Source organism: Rana temporaria, chromosome 9 (assembly GCF_905171775.1).
Source record: "Rana temporaria chromosome 9, aRanTem1.1, whole genome shotgun sequence".
NCBI classification, from domain to species: Eukaryota; Metazoa; Chordata; class Amphibia; order Anura; family Ranidae; genus Rana; species Rana temporaria.
This window is the reverse complement of record NC_053497.1, coordinates 41530112-41557496: the sequence shown is the minus strand read 5'-3', so window position 1 is coordinate 41557496 and position 27385 is coordinate 41530112. Positions and strand designations below refer to the sequence as shown.

At 45.4% G+C, this 27385-nt stretch overlaps 1 protein-coding gene across 1 annotated transcript in view; it reads left to right on the top strand.

The window, feature by feature from the left end:
- Positions 1 to 23305: 23305 nt before the first annotated feature.
- Positions 23306 to 27385, top strand: part of NOP53 (NOP53 ribosome biogenesis factor) — a 30334-nt gene continuing 26254 nt past the window's right edge. Inside the window, exons 1-2 of the mRNA XM_040323272.1 lie at positions 23306 to 23529; positions 26970 to 27034. Coding sequence (XP_040179206.1) covers positions 23336 to 23529; positions 26970 to 27034 — 259 coding nt within the window. The 5' untranslated portion in view covers positions 23306 to 23335. The remainder of the gene's footprint in view (positions 23530 to 26969; positions 27035 to 27385) is intronic.

The window sequence follows — 27385 nt, the reverse complement described above, 5'->3', positions numbered from 1 at the left end:
ACATGAAGGGCCACCCGAGACGGTCAAAGGCCTTCTCGGCATCCAGGCTTAGAAGCAGGGACGCCGTATTTTCTCTGTTCGCCACATTCACCAAATCAATTATCTTTCGGGTGTTATTGCCTGCCTGCCTGAACGGCACAAAGCCCACCTGGTCCTTGTGGATAAGGGACGGTAGGACCATGTTCAAACGAATCGAGAGATTTTTTAAAACATTTCAGGTCCGAATTTAGCAGGGCGATGGATCTATAGTTGGCACAGAGAACGGGGTCTTTGTCCGGCTTGGGAATCAGGGTGATAAAGGAGCGCTGCATATCTGCCGAGACAGGGGTATCCCGGAGGAAGGTATTAAAAAGTTTACACATGTGGGGGAGCAAGAGGGGCAGGAAGGCCCTGTAATATTCATAGGGCAGACCATCTGGGCCCGGGGACTTATGGGAGGGCAGGGATTTAATAGTCTGCTCTATCTCCTCTTCCGTGATCAGCATATTTAGGGATGTCAGGTCAGAGGGCTGGAGTCTGGAAACGCCACTTTGTTCTAGATATTGTTCCATACTACGGGAGATGTCCAGGGGAAGTGGGTCACTGGGTATGTCAGGATTATTGTAAAGGTGCTTATAAAATTCCGCAAACGTGTGGGCTATGTCTCTGGGGTGGGACTGTAGGCAGCCTGAGCTGTCCTTAATTTGGTGGGGCGTCGTCGAAAGGTGGGCATCGCAGTTTCCTCGCTAGTAGGGTGTGGGCTTTATTGCCTTTGTCATAATAAACCTGCCGCAGTCTGACAAGGGCTTTTTCCACCCGTCCCAGAGCCAAATCTCTCAGGGTCGCTCGGGGGTTAGTGATTTTCTTAAGGAGAGCGTCAGAAGGGGATATTTGCAATTGGCGCTCGAGAACCTCAAGCTCCCTCTCAGTTCTCTATTTGGTGGCCAGTGCATCCTTTTTTAAAGCGGCGGACAATGCCATACATCTACCTCGAAGGACCGCCTTATGGGCTTCCCAGAGCGTTGAGGTGGAGACGTCGGTGGTGTTTTTCTCCGCGAAATAAAGTTGAAGGGTGGAGGGGAGTTCTGTCTTGGCCGGTAAGTGCTGAAGGAGGAAGGTGTTTCGTTTCCAGTTGTAGGGCCTCCGGACAGGGGAACCCAGATCTAGTGTAAGTAAGATAGGGGCGTGGTCCGACCACGATATCGGGAGTATCACTCGGAGCGTAGAATTGTTAGTGAAAAAATAGTCAATACGGGAGTGAGCTCTATGGGGGGACGAGTAGAAGGTGTACTGCCGATCGCCCGGGCGGAGGGCCCTCCAGGCATCAAAAAGAGCATAATGTCTAGAGATTTGGTGGAATAGCTTAGAGTCCCTAAGGGCCCGAGCCGACAACGCCCGGGGACCCACCACATGACGATCGGCAGTCGCGGATTGGGTCAGATTAAAGTCGCCCCCCACCACCAGGAGCCCATGTTCTGATCTAAAGAGGCGAGTAAACACCCTAGCCAAGAATCTATGTTGTTGGACGGATGACAGGTCTGTTTCCACTCACTGTGCAGAGATGGACCTGTCAGAGCCCCGCTGTCCTCTATGAAGATCAGATGAAAATGGACCGCCTGTCCGTTTTCATCCGATCCTATCTGATTCTCCAGATGAAAGGAAAATAGGATTTCCATCCATCTGGATTTCCCAGATCGGATATCTGCGGATGTCAGCTGACATGTCACAGATCCATAGAGATGAATGGAGCGTCTGATCAGGTCCACCTGAAAAACTGACAGGCGGACCTGGTCCTAAAGTCCGTGTGAAAGGGCCCTGAGAAAAAAAATATATATATGTAATAAAAAATAAATAAAAGAAGATGTATTTATTTATTTTTTACATACTGTCTCCAGGCAGTGTCCCTGATCACTGCCACACCAGTTTTACAATAACACTGTACTGAACTGGTTACTAGATACCTTGGACTGTCTACTTTCCAAAACAGGGTCATTTGAGGGTATTTGTACTGTCCTGGTTTTTTCACACCTCAAGAAATGAGATGGGGTGTCAGTTTGTGGACTCTATAACTTTCCTATAGACTACATAATAAACACTGATTTGGGTTATTTCACCTAAGAAATGTAGCAGAATACACTTTGATCTAAATTTATCAAGAAAGATTATTTATTTGCAAAAAACATAAAACAAAAAGGTAAACCCGTTTAATTTTCAAAATTTTCCATCTTTTTTCATTTATTTAGCCAAAAATAAAAACCCCAGTGGTGATTACATAGCACCAAAAGTAAGCTCTATTTGTTTGAAAAAAATTATAAATTTTTCTTATGGGTACAGTGGTGAATGACCGAGCGCTGAAAGTTGAAAATTGGCCTGGGCAGGAAAGGGATAAAAGCGGTATTGCAGTGGTTAAATACGCTATAAAAGTCATGGGTGCATTCACAGCACAATTATGGTTTTTAATAGAAGTGAATGGAGGCGGATGCAAAGTGTAAACACCTGCCAAAATCTGCAGAAGGGATATTTTTGCCTTGCCTGAAACACAAGGCAACGCTAAGGCCAGGTTGTGCGGCCGCGGTTCAAAGTATTGGGTCCAGTGTGATTCAGGTCCAAATTTTTGCCTGAATTCGCACCTGAACCAGACCCAAAAGATGCACAGGACCCTTCTGCAATCCAGACCATGGTTCGCCCGAACCTGTGTGAACCAACACTATTGAGAGCCGATCACACTCACCTGTCATGCGAATTCACCTATATGTGAACCCCGCCTACTCTGTAGTGTATTTAACTCCATCCACTCCATATTTTAACAGTTTTGAGTAGAGTTGATAGGTGTTTGGGAAGCTGTAAAAACATGACCCAATTGCCTATTTTAAATGACAATTAAAAAGAACCCTAAATGCTCACCCTTACTTTTTCCCCACCTGGAGAATGTTTCCTGCAAGGGTAGGAAACACAGTTGCTGCTCGGCATCCAGCACCCATGTGTACTCAAAGTGATTGTATAGATTTATTTTATTTTTTTGTAAAATAACAAACATGTTATACTTACCTGCTCTGTGCAAGGGTTTTGCACAGAGCGGCCCCAATCCTCCTTTCTGGGGTGTCCCGGCGGTGCTCCTGGCTCCTTCCCTTCACCAGGTGCCCCCAGGGAGAGATGCTTTCCATGGGGGCACCCGTGCGGGCATGCTCCCGAGTCCTGCTGTTGCGTCTATTGGCACAGACAGCAAAGACTTGGCCCAGCCCCTGGCTCCGGTGTCACTGGATTTTATTGACAGTAGTTGTAGCCAATGGCTCCAGCTGCTATCAATCTATCCAATGAGGACCCGAGACAGCGTCTGGAGATGCTGGGCTCATCGCTGTAACGATTGGGTTTAGTTAAGAAAAAGGGGGGTCATGGGGGCAGCTGCAGCGCAGAAGGTTTTTCACCTAAATGCATTCAGGTGAAAAACCTTGAGGGTTTACAACTCTTTTAAAAACGTGTTCAAATTGAATGTGTGTGTGTCTAGCATAAGGCTCAGAGCCCTGCTGCCCCACCTATAAGCAGCGAGTAAGACAGGCCGTTACAGAGATCTCTGTTCCTTGATGGGTTTTCCGCTCCGGAATGTTGCTGTGTTTTTCTCAGGAATAACACTGGCTCAGCTCGTCTTGTGAATCACTGTGCATGACTCACATTCTCCACACAGGAAAGCAAAGCAGAGCAGCAGGTAACACAAAGGAGCTAAACACTGAAAGGAGGGGGGTCACATAACTACTGCCAACCATATGAACAAGCCACGGCCCATAATGAAAGTTCCATACACTTATTTTCTTTGATAAAAACAATGGGGTTCATTTATTAAAACTGGAGAGTGCAAAATCTGGTGTAGCCCTGCATGGCAGCCAGTCAGCTTCTAACTTCAGTTTGTTCAATTAAAGCGTAACTCCACTTTTGTTAAGAAAAAAAAAATCCCCTCTGGGTGATCTATGTACATTGCAAGGATTTTAACAAACTTTGTTGCAGATTCAGAGCTTTTGTTATTCTGAAGAAATCACAATTTGTTCCTCTGTGCTTAGTGGGTCTAATGGGAGTGGTTTCATAATTATCAACCAGCTATGCACCTGCAGGGCTCTAATGAGAAAAATTACAGAAAATTATTTTACGGTGAGTACAAAAATCCTATTTTCTCTTTCGTCCATTGACGGACACAGCTTCCTTAAATCTTGACATTTGGGACGTCCCCAAGCAGTGTCAGAAAACGAGGGGAGGGAACAGCAATCAAACAAAATTCACCCCAAACAGAGCTCCTCAACGGAGGAGGAGGAGTTGCAACCTTAAATAGCCGCCTGCAAAACCTTGCGGCTGAAGGAAGCATCCGCAGATGCATGCACGTCAACCTTGTAAAATTTAGTGAAGGTGTGAACTGACGACCAGGTCGCCGCCTGGTTGAATGCACCATGACAGGAAAGGGAGGCTTCCGCCCTTTAAGGGCGTAAGCCTGAATCCCAATCTGTCTGATCCACCGAGAAAGGGTGGCCGACGAGACCGCCAGGCCTTTCTTTGGACCAGTCACGACACAAACAGCGAGTCTGACCTCCGAAACTGAGTCGTAGCAGACAGATACACCCGCAGAGCACATACAACATCTAAGGAATGTAACGCAACCTCTTTGGGATGCAATGGCCGAGGACACAAGGATGGAAGTACAATGTCCTCATTCAGATGAAAAGCCGAAACCACCTTCAGAAGAAACTAAGGCTGCGGTCGTAGCACTGCTTTATCCTTATGAAGGATCAAGTAGGGGGACTTGCAAAACAAGGCTGCCAACTCAGAAACCCTCCTGACAGAAGTAATGGCCACCAGAAAGGCAACCCTCTGAGAGTGTCAAAAGAGGAATCTCTGATGTTCTCAAAGGGAGGTTTCTAAAGTACCGATAGCACCAGATTCAAATCCCACGGAGGTAGTGGTGGTTGCACCGGAGGAGCCACATGTCGGACCCCTTGCACAAACGTACTCACCAGTGAATGAGTCCGCCAAGGGTCGTTGAAAGAAAACATCCAAGGCTGATATCTGCCACTTAATGGTGCTTAAGGCAAGTTTCTGATCCACTCCTCACTGTAAAAACAGCAGGATCATGGAAACCGAATAAGCCTGTGGGTGCCACCCCATCTCCTCACACATAGAGATGTAGGCCTGCCAAGTGTGATGATAGATCTTCCGAGAAGATGACTTCCGTGCCCTCAGCATGGTGGAAATAACTGAATCCAACAGGCCTCTATCCCTTAGTACCTGACTTTCAACAGCCATGCCGTTAAAGCCAGCAACTGTAAAGCAGGATGAAGTATGGGACCCTGCGACAGAAGGTCCTCTCGCATCGGCAGTCGCCAAGGGGCATCCAAGAACAAAAAATAAAAAGTGCAGTGCTAAACAATCAATGAGTGATGTGCATACTAAAAAAATACCACAATGTGAATAATGAATGATAAACAAATGAATGAAAATCAAAGTTCAATGATGAAAGAATATAAGGAAGCCAGAAGCTTCAATGGATGATATAAAGAAAGTCCATGTGAAGTGAACACAATATAAATTTGCCAAGGCGCATCCGCCACCAGGGGCAATTAGAATCACCGGGATTGGTCTAATCCACTTTTTCTCTATGAACGAACAACCTGTTATTACTGTTTGAGATGTCACTGTGCTTACTACTTGTTTCTCATAGGGGTGGAAGATTTATACACTTATGCCTCGTACACACGATCGGATATCTGATGGAATCTAATCCGATGGATTTTTTCGTCAGATATCTGATGAAGCTGACTTTCATCAGTCTTGCCTGCACACCATCAGTCAAAAGTCCGAACGTGCCAAAACGCGGTGATGTAAAACATTACAACATGCTGAAAAAAATGAAGTTCAATGCTTCCGAGCATGCGTCGACTTGATTCTGAGTATGCATAGATTTTGGACCGATGGACTTCCACACAGACGATCGTTTTTTTCTATCGTTTTTTTTATCCATAGGAAAAATTTAAAACATGTTCTATTTTTTTTCACCAATGAAAAAAAAAAAATCGATGGGGCCCACACACGATCGTTTTGTCTGATGAAAACAGTCCATCGGTCCGTTTTCATCGGACAAACCGATCGTGTGTATAGGGCTTTACTGATTAATGATTGTACATGTACGTTAACCAACTTCAATGTAACAGTCATGTTTATATTTTCTTTAATTTTACTTTTATTTTATTTTGTGCATGTTTTGTACAAGCTTGAAAACTCTCCAATAAAAAGTATTTGTAAAAAACAAAACAAACAAACAAAACAAAAAAACAACAAAGCATGATGGCGTACAATAGCTTTAAAAAAAAGTTGATAAGGAGAACTGGCCTTAGCAAGGTACTTGGCAATCACCATGGGCACGTTTTTAGATTTGTCAAAACGCTTGTACACAAAGGGCTACACTAACACGTATTTCCACAGTTATTTCACAATACATATGACAATACCCTTTTTCCTCTTTTTACATTTGCACAATTAATGCTCGGCAAGAAGTGCCATAACCCCACCCTCTCTTGCCAGCGCTGCCCCAGATTCCTCAGCACGGTGCAAGTATGCTGGGTCAGGGGATCAGCAGATTAGATGGTTCTAAGAGTGCTCAGGAATGAGACACTTCACTCTCAGCTTCTCACTGAACAAACAGCTTCCTCATCACTACATTACAAGGAATAGACACAGCCATCTGGAGCTGGAGAGTGTATATATACAAAAGAAATATTGTATAAAAATTGGTTATAATGAACAAAATAAGATGTATTGGAAGGGAATAATAACAGTGATTTATAAAACACATCATTATGAATTTTAAGGTGTGGATGGAAAAAAATTGGAATGCCTGTGGGTGAGGAATAGTTAGAAACTGGTCAATATTGTATTGTTGTCCTTCTTGGGGAGATTTCCTCTTGATTCCTGCATAGCCATAACCTCAACAGGAAGTAAGCAACAATCTTACCAACAGCAAAAATCAATAAAGGCAGATTGGGTCCAGGGCCAGTCTTCTGTCCCTAGCCACAGGTAACTGCTGGATGTGCAGACATATGCAAACAGCAGCAGAAAATCGAGGACATATATGGCTGCTGTCAGCCGGTCATTGATTTGTACAGGCTTCCTGGCTGCAGCTGTTTGAAATCAACTGTGATTAAAGCCTCGTACACACGACTACGTTTTCAGACAAACATTTATCCATTTTTTGTTGCATGCTAGTCTCATATCGAAAGTGAAGAGGTTACTCGACATACAAAAATTCTAGTGCGACAGAATTCAACTTTAGAAGTGATGTAATGTGTTAAATAGCGTTGTATGTTTTCTTTAGTTTCTGAGCATGCATAGTCTTGCTCTTACAATTTGTACTAATTAAACGATAATCGGACATAGTGTTTAGGTGCAGGGGGTCAGGAAGACATGGTGCAGGGGGTCAGAAGACATGGTGCAGGGGGGTCAGGAGGGTGTGGTGCAGGGGGTCAGGAGAGTGCAGTGCAGAGGGTCAGGAGGACAAGGTGCAGGGGGTCAGGAGGGTGTAGTGCAGGGGGGTCAGGAGGGTGTAGTGCAGGGGGGGTCAGGAAGACATGGTGCAGGGGGTTAAAAGGGTGTGGTGCAAGGTGTCCGGAAGACATGGTGCATGGGACGGGATCACCAGAGACCCACCCCTTATGACGTCACTGCCCATCATGCTCCGGGCGGTGACGTCATAGTGCGCGTACACAGTTCCATGCCAATATAAGTAGTGGCACACCGTGCACCCGGGATTAGATCGGGAGAGAGCGTTGAGTCAAAATCGGAAGAAGAACAGAGGGAGAAGACAGCAGAGAAGACTGGGGCAAAAGAGCAAGCAAAAGAGCAGAAGACAGCGGAGGAGACCTGGCAGAAGACAGCGGACAGAGGGAGAAGAACCGAAGAGAGAGCGGAGAAGAGCCGGAGAGGGGAGAAGAGATCAGTGGAGGAGGCAGAAGAGCCGGAGAGGGGAGAAGTCGGAAGAGACGCCGGAGCTGCTTAATAGACTACTTTAAAGACCTGTGTAGTGTGTTTTATTTTTGACACTTTTTTTTAGGTGAATGGGTAGGGGTACAATGTACCCCATACTCATTCACATAGGGTGGGGGGCCGGGATCTGTGGGCCCCCTTGTTAAAGGGGCTTCCAGATTCCGATAAGCCCCCCGCCCGCTGACCCCTAAAACCAATGGCCAGGGTTGACGGGAAGAGGCCCTTGTCCTTAACATGGGGACAAGGTGCTTTGGGGTGGGGGGCGCAAAGCACCCACCCCCCATGTTGAGGGCATGTGGCCTGGTAGAGTTCAGGCGGTTGGGGGCACTCACTCGTCCCCACCCCTTTTCCTGACCTGCCAGGCTGTGCGCTCGGATAAGGGTCTAGTATGGATTTTGGGGGGGACCCCCACACCGTTTTTTTGGTGTGGGGTTCCCCTTGAAATCCATACCAGGCCAAAGGGCCTGATATGCTCTTGGAGGGAGAACTCATGCTGTTTTTTTTTTTAATTGGCATGGAGTTCCTCCTAAAGATTCATACCAGATGCAGTGCCTGGTATTGTCGGGGATCAAAGTCGGATCCCTGTTCATTGAAGTCGGACACATGTCAGAATTTAAGTCGCAAGGGCAAAGTCGGATCCAAAGTGGTACGACTGTGGTGTTGTACCAGTGTGAACACAGCCTTATTGCCAAAGGTTAATTGAACAAGCTGAAGTTAATACACAGGGTTTGTGTTTTTGTTATTTTTAGGGATGTTTATTATTTAATTTTGTACAGTGTTTATGGATTTGTGTGGTATAGTGAGGAGTTTCTTTTTGAAATATCCTTGTAAATATTTTTTGCAATGACAAAAAAATCTTATCTATTTATTTATCTATCTGCATATGCAAGCTAGCATTGGCTATTTTGGCCCTACTTTTTGTATGGATCACAGGAGTTCTGCAATCCTGTGACCTGTTTTCAGCCGACAGTGGGATAAAGTCCGCTGTCGGTTGACATTACTCAGCCAGGCCAGGCTTTGGATTGATCCCAACTTTACAGCTGGGATCCACCCATATACCTGGACTGGCAGCTGGCTCAGACTCTCAGCAAGATGCTGGGAGACTGAGCCAGCTGCTCCTGCTCTTTGCAAAGCCTGGAACTCCAGTGAGCACTGGAGAGGCAGAGCAGACAGTCAGTGCTCTTGTCTCAGAGCAGAGAGGAGAACTGAGAGATAAGCGGTGTTTGATTGCTCAGTTCTCTGTGTAAAACCAGTGGGGGATAAATTCAGCATTGGTTCGATGCTGCATTCACCTAGGTGAGTAGAATTTTTTTTTTTTTTCCCCAACCCCATGCTTTTTTTTTTAGGTGATATGCTTGGATCCTAATGTATTTATCTCTTCTTTCAACCCTGCCCACATCTGCCTTTTAATTAGTTTTCTTCAGGATAAAACTCAAATAGTCTGTCTAACACAATCATGAAATTCCCTCTCTTGGTCCAAAGACATCCCTCCAACTCTAGCCCAGAGCCTGACACATCTTAGACATTATGTATCAACCAAAGACTACATATATTGTGAAGACAGAGAGAAAACCGAGGACTGCATACAAAAATGAGCTCATCCTAGATTTATATGGAGTTGTAGTATATATTACACACATGGATTCCGTACATGTTGTTTAATAGGACTCATTAACACACATTCCTAGAAAATCTCCTATCCAGCTGCCTGGTGCTTCCCTCAATTGTCCTGCCCGGCATATTTTCTGAGTGCGTAATTAATGACTCCGTTGAGAGGTGTTTAATTCCTTGGATTTTCTTTGGGCATAACCCAAATGTGACCCTGTACATTCTGGGTGTGCCCATACAAGGGGGAGTCGAGGGAAACTCTGAGTTAACGTTGTGAAAGAGGAGGGGGGTGTGTGTGTGTGTGTGGGGGGGGGGGTGTTATTTACACAGAGAGGAATGTTCATATATGGTCCAAATCTGGAGAACTTCACACACACTTCTCACTTCAGTCACACAACACTCATCCTCCACATTCAACGCAGCCACCCTTTCACTGCCACATGACAGTGTTGCTGTATGAAGCTGGAGAGAGGGATTGTCAGATGTTTGTTGGGAACCTGTCAGGATAGGAATTTGGGAGGTTTCACAACTCAATTGTTCATATGCTGTAGGTGCAAACTCCATGACTCTCACCCTTCCCTGCTAAAAGAGTTGCTTACCTGGAACAAGCGTGTGTATTTGCTATTAGAACACCTGAAGTGTATATGAACTGTTGTGGATCAGTGACTCGCCGAGTATTAAAGTAAGGATAACAATGACACCTTAGGGCCCTATTCACATTTGTCCATTTTGATGCAGCAAAAGTCTTACCCTTTTCTACAGGAAAATGCATGACAAGTAGAAATCCTATTCTATTCTATGGGGCTGGTTCAAATCTTTGCAATGCAGCTTAGTGTGAATGACAAAGAGGAGCTCTATGGGCCCATTCACCCCTACAATGCATTTACAAATCCAGCCTAAAGCTTTCTTCCTAAAAGAACAAGTCATGAATGGCAGCTCATGTTTCCTATCCTGACATCATCTCGTTAAACTTGAACTCCAGCTATGGATTTTATTGCAGTTATATTGGTACAGCTTGGAGCAATGTAAGTACAGTGGGGAAAATAATTATTTGATCCCTTGCAGATTTTGTAAGTTTGCCCACTAACAAAGAAATGAAGGGTATATAATGTTTATCATATGTGTATTTTAAATGATAGAGACACAATATCAACCAAAAATCCAGAAAAAAACAACATAAAACAAACGTTATAAATTAAGTTCCAGTTCAGTGAGTAAAATAAGTATTTGATCCTCAAGCAAAACATGACTTAGTAATTGGTGGAGAAACCCTGGTCTTCTGGGGTCCCTCGGTGGCTGTCTCGGCCCCCCCCCCCTCCGCTGAGCTGTGGAGGGGTGGGGAGCGGCCATCTCAGCAGCTCACTGAGATGCTGAGATTGTCATCAATCAAAGCAGCAGATCCAATCTTGGGAAGTCGTGATAACGTGCTGCCCCAACTGATGGCAGTGACGTCAGCGGAGAGCGGACCTTCAGACCACTCACCGCTGAAAACGGGTCACAGGAGTGCAAAACTAATTGCACTCCTGTGACCCAGAGGAAAAGCCCAGCCTAAAAAGCTCAGGCTGGGCTTCTCCTTTAACAGTTTTGTCCTTCCCCTTGTGATTGGACAGTTAAAGGAGAGGCAGCAAACTAAAAAGCTTATCTCTCTCTTACTCTGTTTTCCTATCAGTATGTCCCTTATGAACACATGACAACTGAATGATTCCTGGTGATGCTTCTGCATCTCCCAGTCTGTGCTCTGGCGTACAGGGGATGGCAAAAGGCTGATGCCAGGTCAAATTCAGGTACTTACACTAATTTTAAAAATTATATTGATCTATGCATTATTAAATACAGAAATGCATTATTTTGTGTCTTTTATACTTGCCTATAACTTTAAAATAAGCCCATCAGCATTTCTAAACAACTAAAACCAAAAGCCCTGCCAAAGGGTATGTATGGCATTACATGGAATGGTCCAACTGTTCTTCAGTGCCTACAAGACCTGACTGGGCAAGTTTTTTATTCTGGGTGATTGACTATCCACCCAGGTAATGAGTTCAGATATGGGACTACAGCCATGCAAAAATCAGATGACTGCCATCTTGTGTCTAAAAGTAGTTTACACCTCTGCATTTTAGGGGTGTTCCAAGTGTGGTGCATATTTGAAGAACTTTACACAAGACACACATTGTATAGCGTTTAATAGAACTGCATGTAAAATGAACCTAAAATACAACACACAGGTGTGAAACGAGCCTACCCAAATGTTGTTTCCTCGCCCAATAACAAAGGTAAAAATGTTACATACAACAGTGCAAACTCTCTAACCAGGTACATTGCACCATTTTTTAACATTACAATTGTTTTATTATTGCACAGTAAGGCAGGCCATAGATTATGTGATTTTCTTTCCTGCAACCATGGGTTGATTCCCTCATCAACACCTTCAGATAGGGGAATCCTTCCTGTAGAGCTATTGTGTTCTCCCAAGGAGGGGGCGCGGGGAACCCTCCTTGGTGGGAGAACACAATTATTATTGCTAGCGGCTATAGCCACTGGCAATAATCTCATGCTAGAAATACGACAGGCTGGTTGTACCCAAGTGGATTGATGGATCAACATGGGTACAATCAGCCTGCCCATAGATGGATTGAATCAAGATTCAAACCATTTATGGCTGTCTTAACACGGGTATATTGCAGGATGTAACACTTTGAATTAGGCTTTGTAGATAGTACATGTGATTGTTAAGACATATTCGCATTGTTATGGGCAGTCTGAAACCCCCCATAAATGGCTCAATTCTTAGCTTAAACCTGCTAAATTGGTTGCAATTAGTGCCATAGTTGGCCTTGCAAGCACCACCCAGTTCAACAAAAGCCAATTTAAAAACTGACTGAGCCTGGTAAAAAAATCAAAAAAATCACTGACTGAATAGGTGCCAGTGTATTTAACCAGTTAGCAACCGCCCTATAGACGAAATACGTCTACAAGGCGGTTGCTTAACTCTAGGAGGGCGTCAATGTACGTCCTCCTAGAATCGCGCTCCCGCGTGCCCTGTGGGGCGCGCACATGGGAGTCTCCGTGACCGCCGGGTCCTCCGGACCCAGCTGATCACGGATCACGGTAAATCGCCGCTGATAGCAGCGGTTTACCACGTGATCGCTCCGTCCAATGACGGAGCGATCACTAGTAAACAAGCCGGCGTCATGTGATGACGCCGGTTCCTCCCTCTCCTCTCTGTACCGAACGGTACAGTGTGAGAGAGGAGAGGGGAGAGAGCGGAAGCAGCAGCAGCTGCTGCTGCTGCGGGCTGGATCTGTGACACATGCAGTCACAGATCCAGCCATCGATCCCTCCCTGTGCAATACTCTGCAGTACCAGCCATACTGTGCAATGCCCCCACACTCTGCAATGCCCCCACACTCTGCAATGCCCCCACACTGTGCAATACCCCAAAATACTCTGCAATGCCCCCACACTCTGCAATGCCCCCACACTGTGCAATACCCCAAAATACTCTGCAATACCCCAAAATACTCTGCAATGCCCGCAATACTCCGCAATGCCCCGCAATACTCCGCAATGCCCCACAATACTCCGCAATGCCCCACAATACCCCGCAATACCCCGCAATACCCCGCAATACTCCACAATACCCCACAATACCCCACAATACCCCACAATACCCCACAATACTCCGCAATACCCTGCAACGTCGTCTATGGGGATTTTTAAGTAGCGAAGTTTGGCGCCATTCCACGAGCGTGTGCAATTTTGAAGGGTGACATGTTGGGTATCTATTTACTCGGCGTAACTTCATCTTTCACATTTATGCAAAAGAATGAAGACAAAATACTAAATTTGCCAAATTTTATAACAGAAACAAAGAAAAATTATTTTTTTTTTACAGAATTTTCAGTCTTTTTTCTTTTATAGCGCAAAAAATAAAAAACCCAACGGTGATTAAATACCACCAAAAGAAAGCTCTATTTGTGTGAAAAAAAGGACGAAAATTTCATTTGGGTACAGTGTTGTATGACTGAGTAATTGTCATTCAAATTGTGAGAGCACCGAAAGCTGAAAATTGGTCTGGTTATTAAGGGGGTTTACGTGCCTAGTGGTCAAGTGGTTAAGCAGCTGCAGGTGCAGCGACTAGCTGAATACAATGTTGGCAGTAGAAATTTCTCCATCCATGCTGTAGAGTGTATGGGGGGAATTGACTCATTTTCTCTTGTGCAGCCCACAGGATGAACAAGAGAAAATCAAGTTTTGGATGGCAGCTTTAATTCCATCAGTATGAACCATTTATATAGAAGTCACTCACAGAACCTCCAATACTCATTTACTGCTGGGGTGGGAGACATATAATGAACAATGAGATGTTTCTGGTTCTAAACTTATACTGGACACAAGCAGTCTCAAAATGTTGTTTCAAATTTAAGCTGTGCCCTCCAAGCAGGTTGGAACTCAAACTGTTTTGCTGATTTAACAGATTCAATGTGAAAGAAAATCTGCCTTGTGAGGCCAAAGTAATAATGACAGATTAGACTAACCAGCAGAAGGAAAACTAAAATGAAAACCCCATCACCACCCTGAGCCATCTATCATCTAGTGGAGGCCGGAATCCTGGTAATCACAAGGGAGAATCCATCAAACAGCTCCCATATAGGAAGAGAGATAAGACAGGGAGTTCCCATTCTGCAAATCTGAATAAATAATATAGAAGCGCCCTCTACTGTCAGGTCCTGAAAATGGTCTAATCGGCACATAGTACAGATGTGGGTGTAACTGGGACTGTAAAGAAATTTGGGTTTGGAGGGCAGATCTGGATTGCAAAGGAATTTTGGTCTGGAGGAGAAATCTGTGGGCATGCCCTATCATGTGTGAGAAATACTAACTTGAACTATTTATAGCAAGTGGAAAAAATCATTACGTAATAAGTCACATTTTAATTTTCAGTGCTACTCCACTGATTTAAAAAGAACAGAACGTAAACTGCATTAACCCATATCAACTCATTGATGCAAGTCCTTAATGACAACTACTACTAATGTGCCAATAATACCAAGTACTGAAATAGTTAAAGTAGAACTATAAGTAAACCTTTTTTTGGGGATAGAGTACACATGGGACGAAAATCAGATGAAAGTGATTGGTTCATTAGGAACCAGCCGACTTTCAGTTGAACCAACATCTGTCGAACAAGCATGCTGGAAACTATGGGGTAGATTCAGAAAGAAGTTACGCTGGCGTATCTATTGATACGCCGCGTAACTTCTAGGATGCTCCGGCGTATCTTTTTTTTGTATTCAGAAAACAAGATATGCCGGAATTTGGCTAAGATCCGACTGGCGTAAGTCTCTTACGCCGTCGTATCTTAGTTGCATATTTACGCTGGCTGCTAGGTGGCGCTTCCGTCGATTTCCGCGAGGAATATGCAAATTAGGTAGATACGCCGATTCAGAAACGTACATCCGCCCGGTGCATTTTTTTACGTCGTTTACGTTCGGCTTTTTCCGGCGTAAAGTTACCCCTGCTATATGAGGCGTATCCTATGTTAAGTATGGACGTCGGGCCAGCGTCAAATTTTCCGTCGATTACGTTGTTTGCGTAAGTCGTTCGCGAATAGGGCTGTGCGTAATTTACGTTCACGTCGAAAGCATTGGCATTTTGCGGGTTAATTTGGAGCATGCGCACTGGGTTACGTTCACGGACGGTGCATGCGCCGTTAGTCAAAAATGTCAATTACTTCATTACTATACAACATGCCCACTACATGGATTATTTGAATTCCGCAGGCTTACGCCGGACCACATACGCTACGCCGCCTTAACTTAGGGCGCAGGTTCTTTGTGAATACAGAACCTGCCTCACTAAGTTACGGCGGCGTAGCGTATACGCTAAACCCGCACAAAGTTACGGCGGGCTATCTGAATCAAGCCCTATTATTCTAATGGCTGCGAGTGCTGAACAAAATAGCTCAGTGAGGGAGATCGCTGCACTAACATCACTTGTGTTAGTACAGTGATCTGTATGTTCAGAGCACTGGGTTGAAGGAAAAAAAGGTATAGTGTGTACCCAGTTTAAGGGAGGATTAAAATCCATCAGGTTTTTTTCTACCCCATCTGTGTCCTATTTCAGAGATTTCACTTCACTTCCTGTCCGATTGTCAAACCAGGAAGTGAGAGGAAATTCTTGTAAATTAAAAGGAATCCCTTTAGGCCTCCCAGAACTAGTAACCCCCCTTTACTCTGATACCCCTAACTAAAATCTAGTTGAACCAATTGCTTTCAAGAGTCACCTAATTAGTAATTTCAGTCCACCTTTGTGTAATTTAATCTCAGTATAAATACAGCTGTTCTGTGAAGCCCTCTGAGGTTTGTTAGAGAACCTTAGTGAACAAACAGCATCATGAAGGCCAAGGAACACACCAGCCAGGTCAGGGATAAAGTTGTGGAGAAGTTTAAAGCAGGGTTAGGTTATAAAAATTAATCCCAAGCTTTGAACATCTCACTGAGCACTGTTCAGTTTATCATCACCTGAAAATAGAAAGAGTATGGCACAACTTCAAACCTACCAAGACATGGCCGTCCACCTAAACTGACAGGCCGGACAAGGAGAGCATTAAATCAGAGAAGCAGCCAAGAGGCCCATGGTAACTCTGGAGGAACTGCAGAGATGCTCAGGTGAGAGAATCTGTCCACAGGACAACTATTAGTCCTGCGCTCCACAAATCTGGCCTTTATGGAAGAGTAGCAAGAAGAAAGCCATTGTTGAAAGAAAGCCATAAAAAGTCAATTTTTTGGCCTAAAAGCAAAATGTTATGTGTAGCGGAAAACTAACACTGCACATCACCCTGGACACACCATGGTGGTGGCAGAATCATGTTGTGGGGATGCTTTTCTTCAGCAGGGACAGGAAAGCTGGTCAGAGTTGATGGGAAGATGGATGGAGCCAAATACAGGGAAATCTTAGAAGAAAACCTGTTAGAGTCTGCAAAAGACTTGAGACTGGGGCAGAGGTTCACCTTCCGGCAGGACAATAACAACATACATACATACATACAGGACAACATACAGCCAGAGCTACAATGGAATGGTTTAGATCAAAGCATATTCATGTGTTAGAATGGCCCAGTCAAAGTCCAGACCTAAATCCAATTGAGGAGCTGTGGCAAGTCTTGGAAATTGCTGTTCACAGACGCTCTCCATGCAATCTGACAGAGCTTGAGCTATTTTGCAAAGAAGAATGGGCAACAATTTCACTCTCTAGATGTGAAAAGCTGGTAGAGACATGCCCAATAAGACTTGCAGCTGTAATTGCAGTGAAAGGCGGGTCTACAAATTATTGACTCACGGGGGCTGAATACAAATACACAACACACTTTCACATATTTATTTGTAAAAAAAAATTAAAACCATTTATCATTTTCCTTTCACTTCACAATTATGTGTCACTCTGTGTCTATCACATACAATCCCAATAAAATACATTTACGTTTTTAATTGTAACATGAGAAAATTTGGAAAATTTCGAAGGGAAATGTCATCCAGCTGTGTTAGTGGTGTGGAACCAGTGGAGTCTCTCCCCACTTCTCTCTGATATGTAACCACTGACACCAAAGATCTTTTTATTCATCTATAAGGGCGACGTTCTTCCCACTGACCCCTAATGTAAAGGGCTTTATTCCCCGTGACCCCCCTAACAACCATAGTAGTGGGGCCTATCTCCTACTCACCACCAATGTAAGGGAAAAATACAATGGCCACAAGCGTCAAAGGGTCCTTTTACCACTGGCCACTAACATAAGGGCCACCTTCTCTACTTACCACCAATGTAAGGAAAGAGCCTCTTCTGCTGACCGCAAATGTCATTAAACACTCTTTTCACCTGGTTTACTTTTCTGACTAATATTATTTACTTCATATTACTTTTGTGATTATTAAAATAATTATCTCATAAGAGTGTTAACTTAAAGGTGTTGTAAAGGTACAATTTTTTTCGCTAAATAGCTTCCTTTACCTTAGTGCAGTCCTCCTTCACTTACCTCATCCTTCGAATTTGCTTTGAAATGTCCTTATTTCTTCTGAGAAATCCTCACTTCCTATTCTTCTGTCTGTAACTCCACACAGTAATGCAAGGCTTTCTCCCTGGTGTGGAGTGTCGTGCTCGCCCCCTCCCTTGGACTACAAGAGAGTCAGGACGCTCTCTACGTTGCAGATAGACAAAAGGAGCCGTGTGTTAGTGGGCGTCCTGACTCTCCAGTAGTCCAAGGGAGGGAGGCGAGCACGACACTCCACACCAGGGAGAAAGCCTTGCATTACTGTGCGGAGTTACAGACAGAAGAACAGGAAGTGAGGATTTCTCAGAAGAAAGAAGGACATTTAAAAGCAAAATGGAAGGATGAGGTAAGTGAAGGAGGACTGCACTAAGGTAAAGGAAGCTATTTAGGAAAAAAAATTGTACCTTTACAACCCCTTTAAAAATGATTTGCCTTGTCAAGTTTAGGTACAACTTACTGATCACCTATTAGGGGTTCCCTAAGACCTTAAAATAATTTTAAATGTTCCTCTGAGGTGAAAAGTTTGAGAAAGGCTGCTTAACCATTTGCCAATAATAGTAATAATAATCTGATACCTGTGCTGCTGGTCATACTGAGGTTCTTATGTATGTCTGTACTGTTGCATTTCCCTATCTTGGCCTCCATCTGAACAGGTGTTCGTCACGAGGTGAATTATTTTTACAGTCTTTACTTATTTCCTGTCAAAAAAGAAAGAACATTAGAAATGATTTATAATGAATATTTAAAGTGATTCTGATTGGCCAGCGCTGGCGCGGAGCATCACTATGATCCGTCCCGGAAGTGCTGCAGAAATAAGAGAGAGAGCAGGAATTCCCAATCCCTGCACCACTACTTGGGCTCTGTTTGTACTGACAGCTCGACACCCACAGAGACAAGTATTGCGCGGCCTGAGGGGGGCGGCGGAGTGATGGGAGGATGTAGGGCAGGGGTAGGCAACCTCTGGCACAGGTGCCACAAGTGGCATGCGAAGCCTCTTTTGCCGGCACTCAACTCCCTCCCCATCAGCAGAGCAGTGCAGGGAAGTGTCAGTGAGACACAGCTTCTGCTGCACTAATGCATTCCAATCTTAAATTCCCCACCCTGTACCGAGGGGGAGGCACTGTGCCCCCACACATTGTAAAAGATTGGAAACTCTAACTTGGCTGTAGCTGCGAATGTCTGCTCTTGTGATGGGGAAGAGATTGGGTGCAGTTCTGCTAGAGGGGGGTTCCCTGTTTACAGGAGGAGGAGGACTGTCGTGGCCACTACAAAAGACAATCACAGTCCTGCTAGCCCCTCCCACCATCTGTAGGAAGATGACCCACTTGGTTGCCACTACCAATCTCAGAAAGTAGGGATTTCACTGTGACTGAGAAAACCACAATCAGGAGACAGTTTGTGGAATTACTTTCGAGCTTCTGGGAACATTGTTGAACTCTATTTATGCGGATGTGTCACTTACTACTGACCCCTCAGCTCTGCATCATCTACTTCCAACCTCTGAACTCTGCGTCACTTACACCTGACCCCTACATTTTGAATCACTTATTCCTGAACCTTTGCGTCACTTACTATTGAACCCCTGTACTTTGTGTCCCTTTAACCACTTAAGGACCGCCTCCTGCACATTTACGTCTGCAGAATGGCACGGCTGGGCACAAGCATGTACATGTACGTCCTCTTTAAGTGCCCAGCCGTGGGTCGCGGGTGCGCGCAACCCCGGTGCGAAGATCCGTGACCGCGGGACCCGATTGCCGCTGGAGTCCCGCGATCGGTCCCCGGAGCTGAAGAATGAGGAGAGCCGTGTGTAAACACAGCTTTCCCGTTCTTCACTGTGGCGCTGTCATTGATTGTGTGTTCCCTAATATAGGGAAATGCGATCAATGTCACACGTCCAGCCCCGCCCTCCTACAGTTAGAAACACATATGAGGTCACACTTAACCCCTTCAGTGCCCCCCTAGTGGTTAACTCCCAAACTGCAATTGTCATTTTCACAGTAAACAATGCATTTTTATAGAATTTTTTGCTGTGAAAATGACAATTGTCCCAAAAATGTATCAAAATTGTCCGATGTGTCCGCCATAATGTTGCAGTCACGAAAAAAAAAAAAACGCTGATCGCCGCCATTAGTAGTAAAAAAGAAAAATATTAATAAAAATGCAATAAAACTATCCCCTATTTTGTAAACACTATAAATTTTGCGCAAACCAATCGATAAACGCTTATTGCGATTTTTTTTTACCAAAAATAGGTAGAAGAATACGTATCGGTGTTAAACTGAGGAAAAAAAAAGTTTTTTTATATATATTTTTGGGGGATATTTATTATAGCAAAAAGTAAAAAATATAGAATTTTTTTCAAAATTGTCACTCTATTTTTGTTTATAGTGCAAAAACTAAAAACCGCAGAGGTGATCAAATACCACCAAAAGAAAGCTCTATTTGTGGGGAAAAAAAAGGACGCCAATTTTGTTTGGGAGCCACGTCGCACGACCGCGCAATTGTCAGTTAAAGCAACGCAGTGCAGAATCGCAAAAAGGGGCAAGGTCCTTTACCTGCATTTTGGTCCGGGTCTTAAAGCGGATGTTCCACCCCAAAAAAATATTAAAAGCCAGCAGCTACAAATACTGCAGCTGCTGACTTTTAATATTAGGACACTTACCTGTCCTGGAGTCCAGCGCCGTCCACAGCAGAGCACGAGCGATCGCTCGTCACCCTGCTGCTCCCCCCTCCATCCACGCTGAGGGAACCAGGAAGTAAAGCGCTGCGGCTTCACTGCCCGGTTCCCTACGGCGCATGAGCGAGTCACGCCGAGCCCGCCGATTGGCTCCCGCTGTGTGCTGGGAGCCGAGTGTTCCCAGCACACAACGGGGGGGCGACGGGATGTGACGCAATGCCCGTCTTTTGCCCGTGAATGCAAATACCTGTCTTTAGACAGGTATCTGCACCCCGCTCCCCCTGAAAGGTGTCAAATGTGACACTGGAGGGGGGGAGGGTTCCGATCAGCGCGACTTCACTTTAGGGTGGAGAACCGCTTAAAGTGGTTAATGACCAATTTAAAAAATTGCATTTTTCACATCATGAAAAATGGTCGTGTGTACGCTGCTTCACAGTTAGAACCACTCCCTAGGACACAATTAACCCCTTCCTCGCCCCCTAGTGTTTAACCCCTTCTCTGCCAGTGTAATTTACACAGTAATCAGTGCATTTTTATAGCACTGATCGCTGTATAAATGACAATGGTCCTAAAATAGCAGCAAAAGTGTCCCATGTGTCTGTCATAATGTCGCAGTCACAATAAAAATCGGCCACCATTATTAGTAGGAAAAAAAATGCCATAAATCTATCGCCTATGTAGCGCTACCCCCTCAGGAGCCGCTGATTGATTTGGGATCGGCGTATTAAGTTACCTCTATGTAGTGTCTAGGGGTGAAGGTAGTGAGTAGAGCAGTAATCGAATGTCCAATCTGTAGATGAAGTTTTCTGAATGCTTTATTTCTTGGTCCAACACGACCAACTTGAGGTAGACAGGATAGGTTGATGAAAATAGAACAACTTCGCAGTATCAGGCTTTGAATAAAGAAAGCAGTCCTGCCTTCTGTAGTGGCGTCAGTATGTCGCCACTCTAATCGGAGTGGGTGAAATGCCTCTGGACAGACCCTTGTCACAGGCCTGACAGCCAGAATGCCACTCGAAGTTTCTGGGAGGAACAAGTCTCTGCCACAGACTTGGCTCTGAGTGAATGTTGAGACCTCTGCCACAGGCCTAGTGCAGGATTTAATTAAATAGTAGAGCGAATCCTTCCAGCAAATCATGTTGGGGTCACCGGTTGACAGTTTCAGTGTACCTGTCAATGCCCGGTCACCAGATCCCCCATGGTTCGTTCAAGCCCTTTTGGATAACCTGCCTCCCGGGTTCTCCTCAAGCCGATCCCCCACCGAACAGCATACAGCCTGGGATCTTCTCAGTAGAAGTGGGGACCCAGTCAGTCACTGGGGCCCCTTGGTGGCATCAGTTGCTCCAGGCCAGGAGGGCCCGGAGTCTGGAACACCGCGTAGCACGCGACCCCAGGCCAGGAAGGCCATAGTGATGGGGCCCGTGATGTGCGCACACCCTAAAGGTGGGTGCCGCACCTGGAACCCGCAAAGAACCCAGAACAACGGCCTCCAACGCAGAAATACCCCTCCCCAGCATGCCACGCGAGGGAAAACTCCTCCAATTGGCTGCTGGGAAGAAGCGGCTCCGCCTGGACCTCTCTGGCGCCACCTGCCGCCCAGAGATGAAACTGCATCCCTGGAACGCAGACTGACCCACAGAACAATCCAGATTTGGCGACAGCCAAATTTGACAAAATCAAGAATGAGAGCAACATAACTCTTCTCATTCCCCACTAAATTTAACATAGCGTCCTTTCTGAAAGTAAAGGGGCGCTACACCTATATTGTATGCGCTATAACTTTTGCGCAAACCAATCAATATACGCTTATTTTAGCAAAAATATGTAAAATACATATCGGCCTAAACCGAGGAAAACAAAACGTTTTTTTTAGATATTTTTGGGGATATTTATTATAGCAAAAAGTATTGTTTTTTTTTTTCAAAATTGTCGCTCTATTTTTGTTTATAGCGCAAAAAATAAAAACCGTAGAGGTGATCAAATTCCACCAAAATAAATCTCTATTTGTGGGGGAAAAAAAGGACGTTAATTTTGTTTGGATGCCACATCGCACAATCGTCAGTTAAAGTGACACAGTGCCGATCGCAAAAAGTGCTCTGGTCTTTGGCCAGCCAAATGGTCCGGTGCTGAAGTGGTTAAAGCGGTGGTTCAACCTAATAAAACATTTTATTTTTTCTATCATTAAATTAGGCATAGTAGCGCGAGCTACAGTATGCCTGTATTTATTTTTTTAGCCCGGTACTCACTGTGCAATCCTAGCGAGACGATTCCGACTCCCCGCGGGGAATGGGCGTTCCTATCCAGAGGCAGCATGATTGACGGCCGGCTATGGCGCGTCACGCTTCTCCGGAAATAGCCAAAATAGGACTTAGCGCTTCACGGCGCCTGCGCATAGTCTGTGCGCAGGCGGCGTGAAGAGCCGAGACCTACTCCGGCTATCTTCGGGGAGCGTGACGTGCCATAGCCGGCCGTCAATCACCTTCCCTCTGGATAGGAACGCCCATTCCCCGCGGGGAGTCGGAATCTTCAATATACGATTGCACAGTGAGTACTGGGCTAAAAAAATAAATACAGGCATACTGTAGCTCGCGCTACTATGCCTAATTTAATGATAGAAAGTTGTCAATAAGGGTGAACCACCGCTTTAAGCTCCATTTACATGAGGCCTAGAAGAGATTTACCCTCACTTTTGAGAGATTTCCTCACATACACATCCCCACATTGGGAGATTTCCCCTCAATTTGGGAGATTTCCCCTCACATACCCCTGTGTAGTTGGCAGGTATACTTATCCCTTACCATACAAAAACTGAGCTGCTACGTTTCTGAGAGGCAGAGCGAACTCCAGATACCAACCCACACACCTCTCCTCACCGAGCCCCCGCCTCTCCCAACACCTCACAACGTTGCCACACGTTGCCCATTACAAAGATGGGCGCGGCCTGGCTTCACACGCCGCCGAGCTGACGTACTTCCGGCGCCGACGTCCCCACGTTCTTTAAGTCCAACATGGCGGCCACCAGTGGTCCTCGCGTGGAGGGGGGCTTCTTGGGGTTCAACGCGTCGTCCAAATGCGGACGGAAGGGAACGGAGAAGAGGAAGCGGCTGAACAGGAATAAGAAGAAGAACTGGAAGCGGCACAGCGATGTCCGGGATGTGGAGGACTTCCTGGAGGACGTGCGGTTGCAAGAGAGGACTGCGGGGTGAGAGCCTGGAGGGGCCCGGGAGTTCAGTGTCCCCGCCTGCCCTCCCCCTAGGGGGACCTTCTCAGTTTAAAGTGTTTTAGTTTTGGGGGGAGGGGAGAGTCAATCCCCTGTCAGGGTGTTTTTGGTTATGTTCCATTGGGGAGATTCCCTTCCTGGTTCAGGGATACAGAAGGAAAGTCGAGGAAATCTCATCTTAAAGTGACCATGCATTGTATAACCCGAATGTGCAATCTCCTTTTTAAAGGGGTTGTAAAGGTTTGTGTTTTTATTATCTAAATAGGTTCCTTTAAGCTAGTGCATTGTTGGTCCACTTACCTTTTTTCCTTCTAAATGTTTTTTTTTCTTTGTCTGAATTTCTTACTTCCTGTTCCTCAGTAAGCTTGCCCCCCATCATCCGAGCCGTTCTGGCTGGGGGTTAGCCATCGTGCTCTCCCCATCCCTTGGAACTGCATCCCTGCAGGGAGAGGGACGGGGCGAGCACACTGACTAACCCCCAGCCAGAGCGGCTCGGATGACGGGGGCAAGCTTACTGAGGAGGAACAGGAAGTGAGAAATTCGGACAAAGAAAAAAAAACATTTAGAAGGGAAATCGAAGGAAAAGGTAAGTGAACCAACAATACACTAGCTTAAAGGAACATATTTAGAAGAAAAAAAAACGTTACAATCCCTTTTAAAGCGGAGGTTCACCCAAATGACATGTATATACGATCATATTCTTTAGACTTCCAACATGTACAGTATGTTTTTTTTTTTTTGCTGTACATACCGTATAATTAGGGTCGCCAACTCATCCCTTTAAAACAGAACACATATTAATTACACAGTTTCTGTGGCTGATTAAGGAGGTAATTAAACTCACTTGGAACCTGTGTAATTAATATGTGTTCTGTTTTAAAGGGATGAGTTGGCAACCCTACGTATAATGGATATTTTCCACCCGGCTTCCGGGTACTCACTCCCGTGGGAGTAGGCGTTCCTATGCAGAGGCGCAATGTCATCTAGGTCTTTGCCCAGATGATTGACGTCCTTAAGAAAAACTTCCCCCCGGCGGATAAGGCCCCCCCCCCATTGCGTAGGCGCGTCACGAGTTTCCGAATGTAGCTGAACTGTGAGTCAGCTCTATACGGCGCCTGCGCAGTCAGCTCTACACGGCTCCTAGTCGGTGCGCAGGCGCCGTATAGAGCGGACTCGTAGTTCGGCTACTTTTGGAAACTCATGACGCTGCTACGCAATGGGGGGGGGGGGGCTTATCCTCTGGGGGGAAGTTTTTCTCAAGGACGTCAATCATCTAGGCCTCTGCGGGAGCGAGTACCCAGAAGCCGGGTGGCAAATTCAAAATAGCAATTATACGATATGTACAGCCAAAAAAAAAAAGGCATACTGTACATGTTGGAAATCTAAAGAATATGATCGTATATACATGTTTGGGTGAGCCTCCGCTTTAAATCTATGTGTGATGGTAAGGCCTGTGTGATAGAATTGTATAGGGGAGTCCCTGAATTATATAGGATGGTGAATGAGATTTCACAATCGGGTTGTAGTGTCTATGGCTGCCTTTAGACTGGTGTCCCTGTTAGGGCTGGGGAAATTGATTTGAATCGCAGTTTGGGCTACGGGCTCTATCAGTTTAATGTTGTCTGTGCCCCCCCCCCCCCCCCTGTTGGGGAGATCCTCCCTCTTTTTGTCCTGTTGACCATTATCACCAGAAAGTGAAGGGGAAATCTGAAATGTTAAGAGTTGTCACCAGCGCAATAGATGACGGGAAGAATTCCAACAGGGACTAGAGAGGGGTGATTTTCTCCCCCAAAAAAATCTCGATTTAAATCGTGAATTTTTTTTTAACAGCTTCCTGAGGAGCTGCGGGCAGGATTTTTTTTCGGCGAGGCTGCAGCTTCGGCCTTGTCCGCAAGGCTGGACGCCACGGCCTCGCAGCTCCTCAGGACCGGCGTGGTGTCCATATAAAAATAAATAAAAAATCACGATTCAAATCAAGGTGTTTTTTTTTTTGTTTTTTTTTATAGACGGCACCACGCCGGTCCTGAGGAGCTGCAAAATTTTTAGGCGAGGCCGCGGCGTCCAGCCTCGCGCACAAGGCCGAAGCTGCGGCCTCGTCGAAAAAAATACTGCCCGCAGCTCCTCAGGAAGCTGGTGAAAAAATAAATAAAAATTCACGATTCAATTCGAGATTTTTTTTGGGGGAGAAAATCACCCCTCTCTAGTCCCTGTCACCAGGACAAATAGAGGGAGGATCTCCCCAACAGGGGGCACAGACAGCATTAAACTGATAGAGCCCGGAGCCCAAACTGCGGGCCTTTGGTACATTTTGTGTGGCCCCTTGTTGGGACCCCCGCAGACATGGATCTGTTTTTCCATTGTCCTATTATAGTTGTTTATGACCATCTGAAGCTCGTCCGCAGTCTCTGGGATGACTCCTATGGTGTGTGTGTGTGCATACATACATACATACATACATACATACATACATACATACATACATACATACATACATACATACATACATACATACATACATACATAGCTCCTAAGACGCAAGAAGCTTCGGCAGGAGAAACGCAAATTACAGGCCTTGCAGCCACGGCGGCTCGGTCGCCTCAAGTAAGAACCATTGAAAGGCTATACTTTATCAGTATTGAGAGGGGATCCAATACAATGCTTTTTGGGGCAAAAAAATCAGGACTATATCAGATTTACATGCAAGTCTTTTCTCCCAGGAAAGCTACATTTTGAAGATTGGTTTTTCCACCCAACTTCTGGATTTTTGGATTAATCACAAATTGGCTACATACATAAATGCATTGTTAAGAACCTACAGAGATTTGTAATCTTGGGTATCTCTGTAGGCCTCTGCCCTGTGATGAGAAGCATCCTTGCGCTGTGAGTATTTCCAGCATGACATGCTGGAAATGTGATGCCAACACTGGGTGCCCTTGGGTAGTGGTGTGTTTCGCCATCCCTGGGGGTCTGAGGGCAGAGGATTGAGAGATTTTTTTTTTCCTCATTCTTTATAAACCGCATGTTTTAACCGCTTGAACCCCGCACTTGCATGCGGTTGCAGAGCACCCCCTTTCACTTGAATGAGTTGTTCAGCAGGTGCTACACCCACGTAAAGCAACTGGGGAATAATTGCTTCCGTGAAGCAAAGCACCGTGGCATGTGTATGCTCTCAGCCACTGCTTCTGTAGGTAAAGCAGTGCTCAACCGTGGGGTGTTACTGCCCCCCAACCACTAGTGTGACTCCTGAGAGTGACAGTGTGCACAAAGATCTGGAATCCTTTCCTTATCTGCCTGATGGTCGTATGTCTGTGTGCATCATTCAGATGAGTGTTCCTAGACTACAGTCATGTTATGGGCTGGTGACAGGAATTTGTGAAAGTCGAAAATGTATAAAGTGGACTTTAATTTTTTTCTTCTAACAGTGGTCTGCTAGCCGAGAAGGAGGATGAGAACTTGTTCTTTGTGGACACTGGCAATAAACAAAAAGGTAAGAACCCCCCTTCCACCAGAAGAAAATCTAGACTATTATTTATTTTTGTTCTTTCTCGTTGGATCAGTGGTCCCATATTCACTGTTGCTGAGCTGGGAGTTTTTGACTAGAGGGATTCCCCCTTGTGGGCAGGTAATACCCATGCCAGGATTTTGTTCTGTAGCTTACAGGGGCAACTCCTGAAGCCCCCAGCACTTGTTTTTTTTTTTTTTTTCTTTGGCTTTCATTTCATTTTAGGGCTTTTGGGTCGGTAAGACCTCTGGCCAGATGTGTCATCTGAGGCATTGGTCCATTCCAGCGGTCATCGTGCTCCGGCATCTCTTCCGATGACACTGGGTACAGCTTGAC